Genomic DNA, 14,591 nt, shown 5'->3' on the forward strand with positions numbered 1-14,591 from the left:
CGTGTTTGATTTTTGTTGACAAAACTGTGTAGTGTGCACAAGGCCGTAGTGCACAGCAAGGTAATGTAACGTAGATTTACACCCCAGTTTGCCGTGGATTAAGTGTTCATATAGAATATCAGGGTTGGAAGGGACCTCAGGAGGTCATCTAGTCCAACCCTCTGCTCAAAGCAGGACCAATCCCCAATTTTTGCACCAGATCCCTAAATGGCCCCCTCAAGGTTTGAGCTCACAACCCTGGGTTTAGCAGGCTAATACTCAAACCCTTGAGCTGTTCCTCCCCCCAAGGGATATAGACAAGCCCTGTGCCACCTAGGTACTTCTGAAAATGTTAACCTGAGACTAAACCTTTTCTAGTTTTTAAATGCTTTGTTAAAAGTGAACTGCCATGTTTTTGGAAGCTGTAGAGATGGATAAATGAATAACTAAATTGCTATTTGATGAAATGTACACAAGCAGTGATCACTGCAGTTAAAATATTGCCGAAAGCTAGGCAAGTCTGTTCACCTTCAACATAAATTTTAGGACTGACTTGCTAACCTATTATAGAATACTGTAAAGTGGAGAACCCCTCTGATAATTCTGAGAATGTAACCACTTTACACATAGAATCATAGAATATAAGGGTTGGAAGGGACCCCAGAAGGTCATCTAGTCCAACCCCCTGCACATATATGGGTTCTTTCACAGCGAAGTCTTATAGATTAAAGAACTTGCTTTGGTTATGCTTTTTCTCCACAATAAATCAAGTAACTCCCCCAGAGTAAGAACTACTCTGTTCTGTGGCCTTGGGGTATAGAAAAACATAAACGTTGTTCACAAACATGAAGTAAAACAAACCAAAATCCAGTCAAGAATTATTCATTAGAAAAGGGCTAAACACAAACTGAATAAACATTTGCCAAACATCACTCTGTTATACACTCTTTTGTCTCACCCTTTGACTAATCTACTTAGATTACTAGCTGTTAGGCACTACCAAAATATAAATAAGAAACCTAGTGCAGGTAAGGTGGGTGAGTATATCTTTTATTGGACCCGTTTCTCTTGGTGAGAGAGACAAGCTTTCAAGCTTACACAGAGCTCTTCTGGGACTGACATGGCTACGTAACACTGCTTACAAATCTAGTGCAGGCGTTTAGCAGATAGGGAAAATAATACAATCCTAGGTAATATAACATCACTGGTGAGAGTGGCATGGTAAGGGAACCACCTATTGAGTGGGCAAAGGGTGATGAGGGCTGGTGCTTCGGTTAACTACCACCCTCTCTTTGTAGGGTGGGGAAGGGAAAGGATGGGAAGTTCCTAAACAAGACTGCAGTTAGAACTGAATGGGAAGCCAGATATGACATTGAAGATCTGTGTAAACTGTTCTCCCTCCCTGCAGCTCCAATTTCTCAGCTTTCCCTTTCTTCTGCACCACTGAAAAACCTGTCATTGCCAGCATGTGGTTTTTAAACTAAGGTGTTTTTAAGAAATATTTTGGGGTAAGATTGAGGGATCAGAAGGCAATGGGACAAAAGGAGGGTGGGAAAGATTGGTGGAGTTATGAGGTGGGGGAGAGAGGGGAAAATGAAGAGATGGATAGGGGGTGTTAGAAGGTTGGGACGAGAGTGGAGTTTTAAAAAAGGGTAGCTAAACTGAACTATACTTGTTTGATCCCTCTGTTTATGGCATTGGAACAAACCCTAGTTGGCAAAATAGAATCAAAATTGTGTGTAGTTCTTATAAGTAGCTGACGTGAGCGGATGAGGTCAGAAAGATAGCAGGTTCTGAATCTGTTATAGGGGGAAATGCTGAGCTAAAGACTGACCGTGTGCCCTCTGTTTTTGCTGTTGAAGTGGGACTTGCTCCAGTGAAGTAAGGCACCTTGATCCTCGGAGCCGTGGGTAAAGATGTGGGTGTTCTTGTAGTATATAAATCCAAATAAATAAGCCACTGCTACTACTGATTCTTTTGGGAAGAATATTGTCTATAGAAAGCTACCCTGTTATCTTGTAAGAAGCTGATTATTCACAGCTGGAGAGTTAGACTGCAAATTTTGCAGTCTATGTAGACGTGTCTGAGAAATTTATGGATACAGAGAGGGTGAGACTACTTGAAGGTAGCAGGTACCATCACAGCAAGTGAATAATTTACCTTCTTATGAACTGTATAAGCACATAGTCAATAAGCCAAGTTTCACTCTGCCTAAAAATCTGTAGTTTTGCTGATCTGCCATTTACATTTTCTTAGAAGCAGGTATTTCCATGTCATTAGCCAAATGAATCTTTGAGACTAAGCATATACTACCTTCTGAAAGGTTAAACAATATTCTTTTATATGCTTTGTCGTAGGATGTAGTTTTGGGTGAAAGATGTGGTGATCTAGATCTCAGAAATGATTCAGATATTCCAGAAGTGTCCCCGTCAACAGACAGCACTCCAGAAATTCTCAAGAAAGCTCTATCCGGCTTGTCTTCCAGGTATGCTAAAATAGGATTCTTAACACATTTGGGTTAAGAGTGTTGAGATAGCTGCTGACTAAAAAATAATTACAGACAAAATTGGAGTCAGTTTTTTATTTAATGAGGGAACATGGTGCCATAAAAATAAATAGTTGTTTTTTGGATTTAGTATTCTGGTATCTGGACTATATTAATGCTTGTGTAACAATTTTCATATAGTTACTGTGCTTTCAAAATATGCTACCCAAAAGTTCTCTAGCTGCACCCATTTTTAAATAACTAAGGTAGCTTTTAAGTTACGATATTTAACGATTATCTGCTGTTGCTCACTATTTTCTATCTTGGTACAACAGCACAAGCGTTAGTAGTTATAAGGGCTGATGTTGCAGGACCGTTATTTATTTATTTATTTATTTATTTATTTTTATTTTTAAATAAAAGGAGAGCGAGCGAGAGAGAGAAATAAGAGGCTTTTGGTTTAATATGTGGATTTGATTTCTGTCACGGTTTAAATCACTAGTCAGGAAAACGGGATTTAATCATGGATTTTTACATAAAAGTGCATTCTTGTTGGTTGGTATAACCTTAATACATATTCTTCACAACTCAGAGTTAGATGTAGGTTTCATTTTTAGAAGGTACACACTATACATTTTTAAAGTGATTTATTTTGAAAACTTTTCAGATTAGTTTTACAACTATATCAGAAAATGAATGATTGTTTGGTTATTTCATTTACCAAAGGTAATTGAAGCAGATATTATGAAGTCATTGGGAGGTGACCTATCTCCTCTTCAACAGGTTAATCATTAATATTTGGAGGATTTTCTTGCCATGCTGTATTAGGAGGAGAACATCATCAGATAGCTATTTTAATTGTTTTATTTAACTAAAACAACAATGTTATGTATTCTGGATTTTTTTCTTCAACAGCAAACATATAATATTTTAACAAAACAAGCATATAAATTTTTGAATTTAGTTAAACATTCAAATTTTTCAAAATCAGGTTTGTTTTTGTTAAAATTGTTTTTAACTAAAAGCGTTAAATGACATATATTTATTTTAAAAAACAAAAATTAAATCGACTGTCAGACAGGTCAACATGAGAAACTTAAAATATTGGCTTATTCAGCTAACTAAGTCATTTTCACCTTCATTTTCCTGTTTGTTCATAATCTGGAAAAGAAAAACAAGCTTTCCTGCTTTTTCAGGTCCCAAACGATTTCTCAATTTGGAATGAATTAGTCCAAAGGAAGAAAGTATTCTTTCTATATGGGCAGAAGCAGCTACTGCTGTTAAAAGTGAGATTATCACTTCAACAGTCTGAATCCAAGTGCCAATTTCTTTAAAACATCATCGGCAAACATATATTTCTTGGACGGTTCACCCTTAGCTCTGAAGTTTATTATAGTTGGCATTGTGGAGGGTTGATTGCTGAATGTCCATATCATAGCCAACTCCTCTTCTTTAGTAGTTAAGGTTTGACCCTGGTACCGAGTATTGAGAATATTGGCAAGAAAATGAGCTGGAGATAGTGCATGTCCCATTCATTTTTTTAATGTTTGTAATTTAACGCTGTCCTTGCATATTTCTCTTTTTAAGATCTCACTCAGTTCCTTCCAAATTTCAACAGCGTCAGCAATAAAACAGCGATTTCCCTGCATTCTGTTCAAAGCTACAGAAACGGGCTTCAGGGTACTCAGCATGTGTTCAACATTTCTCTTAAGCCCAATGTTGAGAACTTTGGCTGTGACAGGGCCATCTATTTTTTCACGATTTTGTTCACAAACCAGGGTGGATAAAAATCAATGTTGTCGTTTACCCATGTACACCTAGATGTGCAGCAAACTAGTAACTGAGAAACATGACAGGAAGACAAAAGTGTGGCATGTCATGGGTAAGCACTTAGAAACAAATGTTAACCTTATAAAATCAGTTGTTGAATTGGATACTTTTCCTCTAGTCACAGAAGTTCCAGTAAGAGTTGGAGAGAGAGGTGCAGAGAGGCTCATGATGAAATTTCAAGGGTCCTTGTTCAAAAACTGAGTCCCCACCAGATTTATTGTTTGCCCTCTAATTAACTGTAACTTCATTTTTCATTAACCCATTGTCAGGAGTGCCATGTGTTCACATCTTGTTGGCTTCTCTGCTTCTTGTTAAGCAGAATTGACAGAAAGACTTCTCTCTGAAACATGGACACAAACTGAGCACTTCTGAGAGCGGACTGCTAATTTCATTGTACTGCCCTCACAGAATGAACAGGACCAGAACACTAACACTTTCAGGTTCACCTAACTAGGTAAACATCTTGCGGAACAAAGGCCTATGAACCAGACATGTCCTAACTGGTATTCAGAGAATGGGACATTAGGAATTCTGGCTAATGCATGGATATAAAATGTCCCCTACTCTAGATATTTTTAATCGGTTTTCTGAAGGGCAAGTCCGTGAGTACTCTTTGTAGGCAAAATGCAGTTCCTGATGCTTTTTGAAGAGTGTATTCAAGATTATTTACTGGGATCATATCACTTTTGATTATTAAATATCTTGAGGCAACGCTGCTTGTATCTCACATCATAACCTGTATCCCAATTGGAATTTGAATGTTTTTTACAAGCATCTAGATGAGCTATGATATAAGCCACTGAAATATTTCCCTCCATTTTTATATTTGACCTTTAGAATCTTAGCTATAGATGCTACACTCTCTAGTAAAAGTTGATGAGGTAGCACACTTATCATAATTCTAGATGGTGGACTAGACTCGCTGGGTTGCTCCCACCTATTTATCAAAGCTGACTTTCTAGATCTACGATGGTCAACAGGTGCTTTTACCCAGGGCGTGGAGCTGGGGCTGGGGCTGGTAAGTGTGTGTGGGGAGGTTGGTTGGTTGGTTTTTTTGTGTGGTGTGTTTTTTTGGTTCTTTTTTTTTTTTTTTGTCCCATCCACCTTGAGGGAATTCTTAGGAAAACTTCTTTTTAAAAAAAAAAAAAAAAAAAAAAAAGCTTTTGATAGCGATAAGGACATATCACTAAAATGAGCAAAGAGGTCCTTTGCTGTGGTTAATGCAGCAAACGGTACTGAAGTCCTGTTGTAGTGCAGTGTAAGTGTAAGTGCCCATGGCAACTTCATTTAAGTAGCCTTAATGGGTACTCTTCACTTGCCAATAAATAAAATCCTTTAAAAGTAAATTACAAACATGTCTAACCCAAACTTAAGGTCAAATTAGATTTTTAAAATTGACTAAGTTGACAGTGTCCCTTTAAGTTTAGTCATGTTTGTCTAGAAATTTTGTTACTTGTGCTACAAGATACATGTAAGATTGTTATGAACAAGAGAGTGGAAAGAATTTTTTTTTCATGTGCCTACACTGGGTAAATAGTTGTTTTGGTTTAACCTGTACAGCCAGTTTCCCCTGTTTTTCCTGTGGGTTTTTCATACCATAAAGAAAAGACAAATGCACTAGAAAATAGGACTATAAAACAACTGTTTTTTACAGGGATACTAGCGACTAGGTCTAGTACTGGAAACTTTAACTCATTGTTAAAAATAAGCTGGATTTCAGGCTGACAGTAGTCCTTTACTAATGTTCTACAACAATCTAGTTTTTTAATCCAGTTGCTGAACAACTGTATGAAAAGCAATCTCGATTTTTTTTTTCTTAGACCAGTCTGTTTGAATCCCTTTTAAGAAAAGAATCTTAAGTTTGGAGAAGAATGTTTACATGCTAACAGCAACTTTCCCCTTATGGACCAGATTGTGGCCAGATCCAGTATGGATGTGCAATAGGAGAACGGTAGAAATAGCCTACCCCATCTCCTCCCACATGCATATATGTCAGGGCTGATATTGCAGTCCTAGTGCTCATATGAGCACAGGATTGCTCCCTGCTAGTGCCTCTGTGTGTGGTGGTAACCACTCCACAAAAGAGTCAGGGCTATTACCTTGGGTCCCTTCTACATCACCCAGCAAGAGCTAGCTTCTGCAAAGAGAAGCATATGCTGCACCACTTCAAAGCTTGTAGCAGTAAGCATGCTACCCATGTTGCCACAATTTGTAAATTGCCTTGTTAATTGTTCAGTTACTAAAGGAAATACTCACTATAAAAGATATCTATTACTATGAAGAGACTGTTAACTGTACTGTTTTCTTTAATTGTCGTAATATGTTTTCTTTGCAGATGGAAAAACTGGTGGATTCGTGGAATTTTAACGTTAGCTATGATATCATTATTTTTCCTGATCATATATCTTGGATCATTTATGCTGATGCTTCTTGTAAGTTTTCTAAACACGTTTTCCTGTGTCAGACTTACTCACCCTTTTTGTTGATCATAATACATAAAATGAATATGAAGGCAAATTATATAGAACTTTCAAATTGGTGAGCAATTTACCTTGTATTGAAGTGAATTAGTACTTGTGAAAGGTATGGGATTGACATTCACACATAGCTTTTAGGGACTGCTGGCTTTGTTGGTACTTCTATGTACTGTACGTTTCAAGACTTCTATAATTTAATGTAAAATAAAATAATGACTCTCTAGTCCTTTTTGTTCTAGAGATCCTTGAAAATGGGACTGAAACTATTACAATAAATTTCCACTTCTAAAATTTATAGATCATTCTCGGCCCTCCTTTAACATGATTTTCCATCTCCTCATACAGAGTGGCCTGCTTTTCAGAAGTCATTGGATGTCCTATACTAAGCTTGCCAGAGCTGACGACCCTAAAGAAAACATTAACTTTGAAATCTTACTTTAATGAGCTGATTTTTGTTCCTTGACACTGTCTCAGCTAGGATAGTTCAATAAAGTATTTATCTGGTTCACTTTTTTTCTGTGAAGTTCTAAAATAATTAGATTTGTGGAAATGTATTTAACATCTCTTTTTAGGGTGTCATAATTAATAAACTGTTGGTTTAGTTCACTTCAGATTTTCTAGAAAAAGTTCACTGTTGCCTCAGTAACATACTTTAGGTTATAGGGAAGTCAGTATCAGGATTATAACAAACTCAATTGAAACTTTATTTATGGTATGACTGCCATTGCTCCATATGCATACAGAGACCATATTTTAAGGCATGTGTGCAAACAGGTAGGATTAAGGATACCTAAATTAGGTATTTCTGACTTCTGAGTGTTTTGACCTTATAACTCCCCTAACACATTTTTTCTCCTTATAGAATATACACAAGGGGTGTAATCAATGGATTGTATATTCATGCAGTTTTTGAAAAAAAATTTTGTAGAGAGCTATATTCTTGGCCTGAATTAAAGCTGAGTTTTTGCTGCCTTAGCAGTGCAAATAGTCATACAAGCCATCCTAAAAGTTGCATTTGTGATTACCCTTTCTGTGCTGTGTAAGGGATGTGTAGATGGCAAAGTGCGGATCCTTGACTGTTACAGTAGTCCCAGTGGGTGGCTGTGGCTGGCATTGTCTAAAGCAGCTCCCTTAGTTTGTTCTAAATTATGCCGGGGAACATTTTGGCCCCAGGTCAGAGAAGTGAGAAGGTGGATTAAAACCACCTTTCCTCTTCGCTCTCCTCAACTGCACCAAGTTTGGACTTGGCTTAGCTGAGAGAGAATCCGACTGATAATGTTTTTCTCATCTCCCATTGTATCATGCCCTCAGTTTGTTGCTCTGTTTTAACCATTCATATTATATTTCTTCCTGTCCTTCTTTTCTCTTATAGGCATCCAGCATCTTTTTAATTATTGTGCATAATATATTTTTATAATAGATTTTACGTTCTCTTTCACCTTAGTGTCTTCTACCCTCCACTCCCTTTCATTTAGTTTATGTCAGACATCCCTGAAATATTCTTCTATGGCTGCAAGAGCTGCTGTAAGTGCATCTGGATAATACCACTGTCACTTATAAACAGTTGTTACTGGTTTGGAGAGGAACTTGATAGCTGTGTATGAAAGGTTAAATATTGAAAGATGTTACCTGAAACTAAGGTCTGATTCACCAGCAAGTGGTATCTCTTTAGTGCTTGAGATTTCAAGTCTTCTCTGTTGAGAATTGTGCTCACAGTTTAGTCCTCCTCTCAAAGCTGCCTCGTTGTAAGGTTAAGTTTTGTTAACTATTCTTCAGGAAACATGTAACTATGTCCATGGTCATCTTTAAAGCTTTAACACAGTACATTGAGGTCTAAAAGCATGGGCAGCTACAGCTTGACCTAAAAGAACAGATCCATTAGCTTGCAGGCAATAGCAATCTCAAACTTTTATATGTGGTACAGCTACTGAAGGTCTTCTAAGAGCACTGATGAGACAGACTGTTGGAGTATGTCAAGTAAGCATCTTTAGAAACTGAAGGAAGCTTTGAAATCTCAGTGCAATTTCTGTTATTTGCATGTAGAAATTTCTTTTTTGTACCATGACTTCTTAGAATCCTAAAGGATTTGTATGTCGAGAGTGTCTGAAGCCCTCTTCATAATGAACTACTTTAGATCAACATGTGGGATTTTCAGGCTCAGAGTTGGCTTACCTCAGCTTCTATTGAAAAATCAGAGATTTACTTGAGATGTCATGTAGGTAATTATGGCTGAGTAGGGTTGACACACTAGGAGAATGTACAATATGTGTTTGAGAGTCTTTCTGAGGAGGTGGGTGAGATTTTGATGTATGCAGATGTATAGTTTTACATTGTATTTTGGGTTTTGGGGTGTTTTTTAAATTTATTGTCCCTTAGCAACCCTAACTGGTTTTTAGTGTGTCTGAATATTATTTTATTTGGAAGCTTGCTTTTCTTGTGTTTAGTAACTTTTTTCTAACAACTGTTAGTTGCCAAACTTTATAAAATGCAGAATGCATTGGATCAGTTTTTAAGGCAAAGTGGTTAAGTTAGTGTTTTCATTAATTCGTAACTTCCAATATCTTTCTCTTCTCCATGATCATTCAGGTAAAACTTTGTTCCATGTACTGTGTACATAGATAGTTTTTGAAAATAGGCCCTAAAAGATGAGCCGTTTTGTTTCACTACACTCTCACCCATTATCTATTGCTTCAGGTCATAGAGTTGGCCCTCAAGGAATTTTTTTCTTCTTTGTACAGCATTGTACAATTGGTTAAGTGTATGATGGGTTTTCGCTTTCTTTTGAAGCATCAAGTGTGGCCTCCTGAGAGAGTTCTTTATATAGGCATGTTATGTCAGTCACCTCTAAAATAAACAAATACATTTTACTCTAGCTTTGAAACATGCCTGGTCTTACTCAAAGCTGTATCAGTGTCCTATACAACCTTGCAATAGAGCAGTAGACACTGAGTGCTTCTCTTCTGTCTTATCAAACTAAATTTAGGTTAACCAATTTATTTGAGCGTAAGCTTTCGTGAGCTACAGCTCACTTCATCGGATGCATACTGTGGAAACTGCAGAAGACATTATATACACAGAGACCATGAAACAATACCTCCTCCCACCCCACTCTCCTGCTGGTAATAGCTTATCTAAAGTGACCACTCTCCTTACAATGTGTATGATAATCAAGGTGGGCCATTTCCAGCACAAATCCAGGTTTTCTCACCTTCGGGGTGAGAAAACCTGGATTTGTGCTGGAAATGGCCCACGTTGATTATCATACACATTGTAAGGAGAGTGGTCACTTTGGATGGGCTTTTACCAGCAGGAGAGTGAGTTTGTGGGGGGGGGGGGGGGGCAGAGGGTGAGAAAACCTGGATTTGTGCTGGAAATGGCCCAACTTGATTATCATACACATTGTAAGGAGATTGATCACTTCAGATAAGCTATTACCAGCAGGAGAGTGGGGTGGGAGGAGGTATTGTTTCATGGTCTCTGTGTATATAATGTCTTCTGCAGTTTCCACAGTATGCATCCGATGAAGTGAGCTGTAGCTCATGAAAGCTTATGCTCAAATAAATTGGTTAGTCTCTAAGGTGCCACAAGTACTCCTTTTCTTTTTGCAAATACAGACTAACACGGCTGTTACTCTGAAACCTAAATTTAGGTTGAGCAGTCATGCCACAAAACTCTTTGGAAAATATCTTTCAACCCCGCTCTCCCCCCAAAGCTGCAGTTTTCTTTTAATCATCTTTTAGAAAGCCTGGAAAATAAAAAACAGAAGTTCCATGTGTATCAGTAATGAATCCAAATATTCTAATATTTTTGGTCAGAAGAAATTTTCCACTTTACAGTGGAAGAAAACAAGTAATGCTCAATGGTTATCTATTAGTTTTTTGTGGGGGTCCGTGAAGAAGGTGTTTTTTTGGAATGTGTATAACAGAGCCTGGAGATGCATACATTTGAAATGCTATACTATGGACTTTTGAAGAAATTAACCCAGGTGTTGACAGTGGTATCCCAAGTGTAGACAGTGTTCCAGCAGCTTATGGCGTTTTTAACACAGTACAGTTAAATCTGTTGAAAATCATCTTTAATTTACCTGATAGTAAAAATGGTCTGGTTGAAGGAGCTTTATGTACTCTTACAGGCAGATGTTTAAAAGTGATATTTAATAGTTCAAATGACAACTTCCCTGTGTAAATATGCAACTTTCAGATTATCTTCAGTCTTTAACAGTATATATGTGTTTCAGTTTTTTGTTACGATGCAAACATTATTCATTAGAAAAAATTGGTAAATATAACTTTTCCAACCATGAGAAGTAATAGCCTGGTATATCATTATGAACAATTGAAATGGGGTAATAATTGTACCCATTAATTCCTTTGAATTTGACCCTAAATAAATGTGTCTAGCTGCCCAGAAAAGTTGTGTGTGTGTGTGTGTGGGGGGACACGGACCTGTTTTGAAACCTCTACGGAAGGTGTGACACGTAGTGACCCATTGGAATGTTGTGTTATCAGTATTATCATATCCTATATTTACATCTCGTAGATACTGTTTTTCCTCTAGTTTCTAGAAAAGGGGATCTGTAAATGCTGTAATTCATTCTTTTAATGAATGGAGTTTCTTTCTTGTAATAACTACTTTGAGTGTAGTCGTCATCTTTGCATACGTGTTGATTTTTTCCTTTGAGTGTTCTCAAACTATGCTGGTAGGGTTATAATGAGGAAGGAAAAATAACTGATTGTTTTGCCACATGGTTTGGTATATTTACCTTTTGAGACATGCATGACACAGGCTTAACTGACAAGCCTTGAAGCAAAAAGTAACCGTATGAACTTATTCACGTGTTACACCACACAGCAGAAGTTTCAAGGCTCAGATCTTTTCACAATGTTATAAAGTGTGTAGAGATACTACATTTGATTGACCACATATTCTAGCATCTGTTTTATAAAGAAAAATGGCTCATGCAGTGGAAAGACTGACAATTTTATTTCCAACAGAGGAGGAGAGAAATGTTTAAATTTTGACAGAGGTTGTGAGGTCAAAGATTTACCTGCTTAGTAGGGCTTAAAGTGCGTGGAGGGTTTGTGAGGAGTGGTATCTAAATATTTAAAAGTTTAGAGGGTAAACATTGAGGTTCTGTCTGTACTGTGAAAAAGCAACAAGTTAGTTAACATGTTTTTAACTATCATGACGTTAAATACAATGTTAAATATGACAACAAACGTTAGCCATGACCAGCTAACACACTTTAAACAAGTGTTGTCCACACTAAGACATAATTGTTTAACGTTGTGTTAGTTAAAATGTCATATGTGTGTTACCAATTTATGCTTTTGCCAAGTGTAAACAAAGGTATATGTTTACACATTAAGGAAGACAGCGCAGATCTGTTCAGCTTGTAATATTCTCTTAGTAGCCGGAAAGTCCTAGAAATGTAAGGTGTGTCTACACTGCACACGTAGGCTCTTTCCCTGGTTTTAGCCTTAGCCTCTCTGCTGTCTACATAGAAAAAATTCTGATCTGGGTTTTTAGGGCTAGCTTATCTGGATGGGGGTGTGGGTTACAATGGGGTTCCACTTTAACTCTGGCTGGAGCTCTCCTACTTTGCAATGAGGACACAGGCTAAATCACTCAAGTACTGATAGTCTCCAGTGTCTTCCTATGATCCTTCCTATAGGACAGAGAAGGTCACCTGCAACTGGTGCAATTGACTGGGGAAAAACAGTGACCCTAGGTGTCTCTGCATAAAGAAGATATGCCCCCAGACACACATGGGTGGATGCAGAGACAGTGAGGACACAGAATTAACTCTGGTAGGGCTTTGCAATGGGGATGCTAGTATGTGAGATAGGCTAACCCATGTTAACTGTGTAGCATAGACACAGATGTCCAACTCCTATTGCACTTCACTGGGAAATGGGCACCTGACTTTTCTCTGAGCCTTTGAAAATCTCCCCTTTAAATGCGAAATTAAATTTGGTTTAAAAAAAAAGAAAAGGTTGAAAACCCTATTCATCAAGGAAGGCTTCTTACTTGCCATTTGTGAGTGCATTTACCAAACCTTTTTCTAAAAAAACAGTTTCCCTAAAAACGTTGATAGCCTCAGTAGGTTTCATGGTGAAGCAATTAAAATCAGTCCCCAGTGTTTCATTTTATAGAATGCCTCATTTTTTATTTGTTCAAAATAGAATGTTTGTTTGTTTCATCCTGTAATCGCTTTTGAAATTATCCAAACTGCTTATGCAATGACTGCAACAGATATTTTTAATGCAGGTATTATCATCTGTTAGTGCCTTTAGAGAACTGTGCACCCCGATAATTCTTCTTTCTATCTTAATTTCAGGTCTTGAGCATTCAAGTAAAGTGTTTCCATGAAATTATTACTATAGGCTACAGAGTCTATCATTCCTATGAATTACCATGGTTTAGATCCTTAAGCTGGTAAGTAACAAGCAAGAATTTCAATTAATGGAAGTATTGAAATTTTGTTTGTATTTAATTTGCCCATGAGCATCTGTTTTATTTGCCTCAGTTTGTACTTTTTGATAATTTTTCTTTTGTTGAAAGAATCTAACAGTACAAGAGGTATTTTTAATAGTCCAGAAAAAATAACCAGTGCCTGTTGTATATGTTATAGGTACTTTTTGTTGTGTGTGAACTATTTTTTCTATGGAGAGACAGTGGCAGATTACTTCGCTACTTTTGTTCAGAGAAGAGAGCAACTTCAATTCCTAATTCGCTACCACAGGTTTATATCTTTTACACTCTACTTGACAGGTGAGTTTTTGGTAAACCATTCCCAAATCCATCAATGGTTAATGTATTCTTATTCAGTGGTGTTGAGCACATTTTTACATATTTGTTTGCACTTCAAAAGTTCATTTTATTTCCTGTAGCTTTCCTCACATCCATTATTTTTTCTCTCCCTTGTTAAAGGAAACCAGGTGTCTGTATTTGTTTTGCCAATGAAAAAATTGAATATGAAATCTGATGGAAGGCAAAGCTTTAAGTGGTGGGTACTGCCTAAAAGGGGGTTGCTTAGAAAGCAGAAGATTGTGGGGGAGAAGGAATAAGCTTGTCATGAATGAACACTTATTATAACTGCTGGAAGTGTCAGACTACATGCTTTGTAGTTTTTTCTGTTTGGCTAGCCAAGTCAAGGGTGATGTTTCTAAATACTGTGAGGGCATAGTGATAATTGAAACAGTCTGAAGGGAGTGTGTGTTATGAGCTCTTTAAGAACATAAATTGTCTGGTTGAGGAACACTTGTGAAACACCTAATACTAGGTACAAAGGCAGGGTTCTGTTTTGACTTACATATCAACAGAATTTTTAACCTAGTTCCAGTTGCAAAGTTGCTTGTGAAAAGCCATTGTCTTCTAATTGTGCTCTCAGGAGCATAGAAATTACAATAATGGACCAGTAATCTGACTCCAACAGGGGCCAGTACCAGATTTGTCTGAAAAACATGCAAGAAACTGCAAAGTGGGTGAGTATGGAATAACCTGCCCACAGGAAGAGCCATTCCTGAGTAGTTATACAAAGAAAGGTGTATGAGTAGTTCAGATTATTACTTTCAATGTATATATTACCTTGCATTTGTCAACACTTAATTTTATCTGGCATTGTGTTGCCCGTTAATCTGTTTGCTTCTTTTGAAACACCACAGTCACCTTTCACCTTGATTTATGTTGTCATTTGCCTATTTTGCCATTTTACTGTTCCTTCTGCGTTTCAGATATTTCATAAATACACATTAAGCAATCTTGGTCTTAATACAGAACCTTGTGGCACCTGACGGTTTAACCTTTTTCCAGGTTGA

At 37.3% G+C, this 14,591-nt stretch overlaps 1 protein-coding gene across 3 annotated transcripts in view; it reads left to right on the top strand.

The window, feature by feature from the left end:
* CDS1 (CDP-diacylglycerol synthase 1) overlaps positions 1-14,591 on the top strand; it is a 68,328-nt gene that overhangs the window by 26,035 nt on the left and 27,702 nt on the right. For 2 of the 3 annotated variants that reach the window (XM_048847494.2, XM_075127475.1), the window contains exons 2-5: positions 2,337-2,464; positions 6,630-6,726; positions 13,112-13,209; positions 13,406-13,545. In XM_048847494.2, the coding sequence (XP_048703451.1) occupies positions 2,337-2,464; positions 6,630-6,726; positions 13,112-13,209; positions 13,406-13,545 (463 nt within the window). Of the gene's footprint in view, positions 1-2,336; positions 2,465-4,071; positions 4,347-6,629; positions 6,727-13,111; positions 13,210-13,405; positions 13,546-14,591 lie in introns of those variants that run through there. The other variant, XM_075127476.1, reaches the window with a different exon arrangement.

Source organism: Caretta caretta, chromosome 4, assembly GCF_965140235.1.
Source record: "Caretta caretta isolate rCarCar2 chromosome 4, rCarCar1.hap1, whole genome shotgun sequence".
NCBI classification, from domain to species: domain Eukaryota; kingdom Metazoa; phylum Chordata; order Testudines; family Cheloniidae; genus Caretta; species Caretta caretta.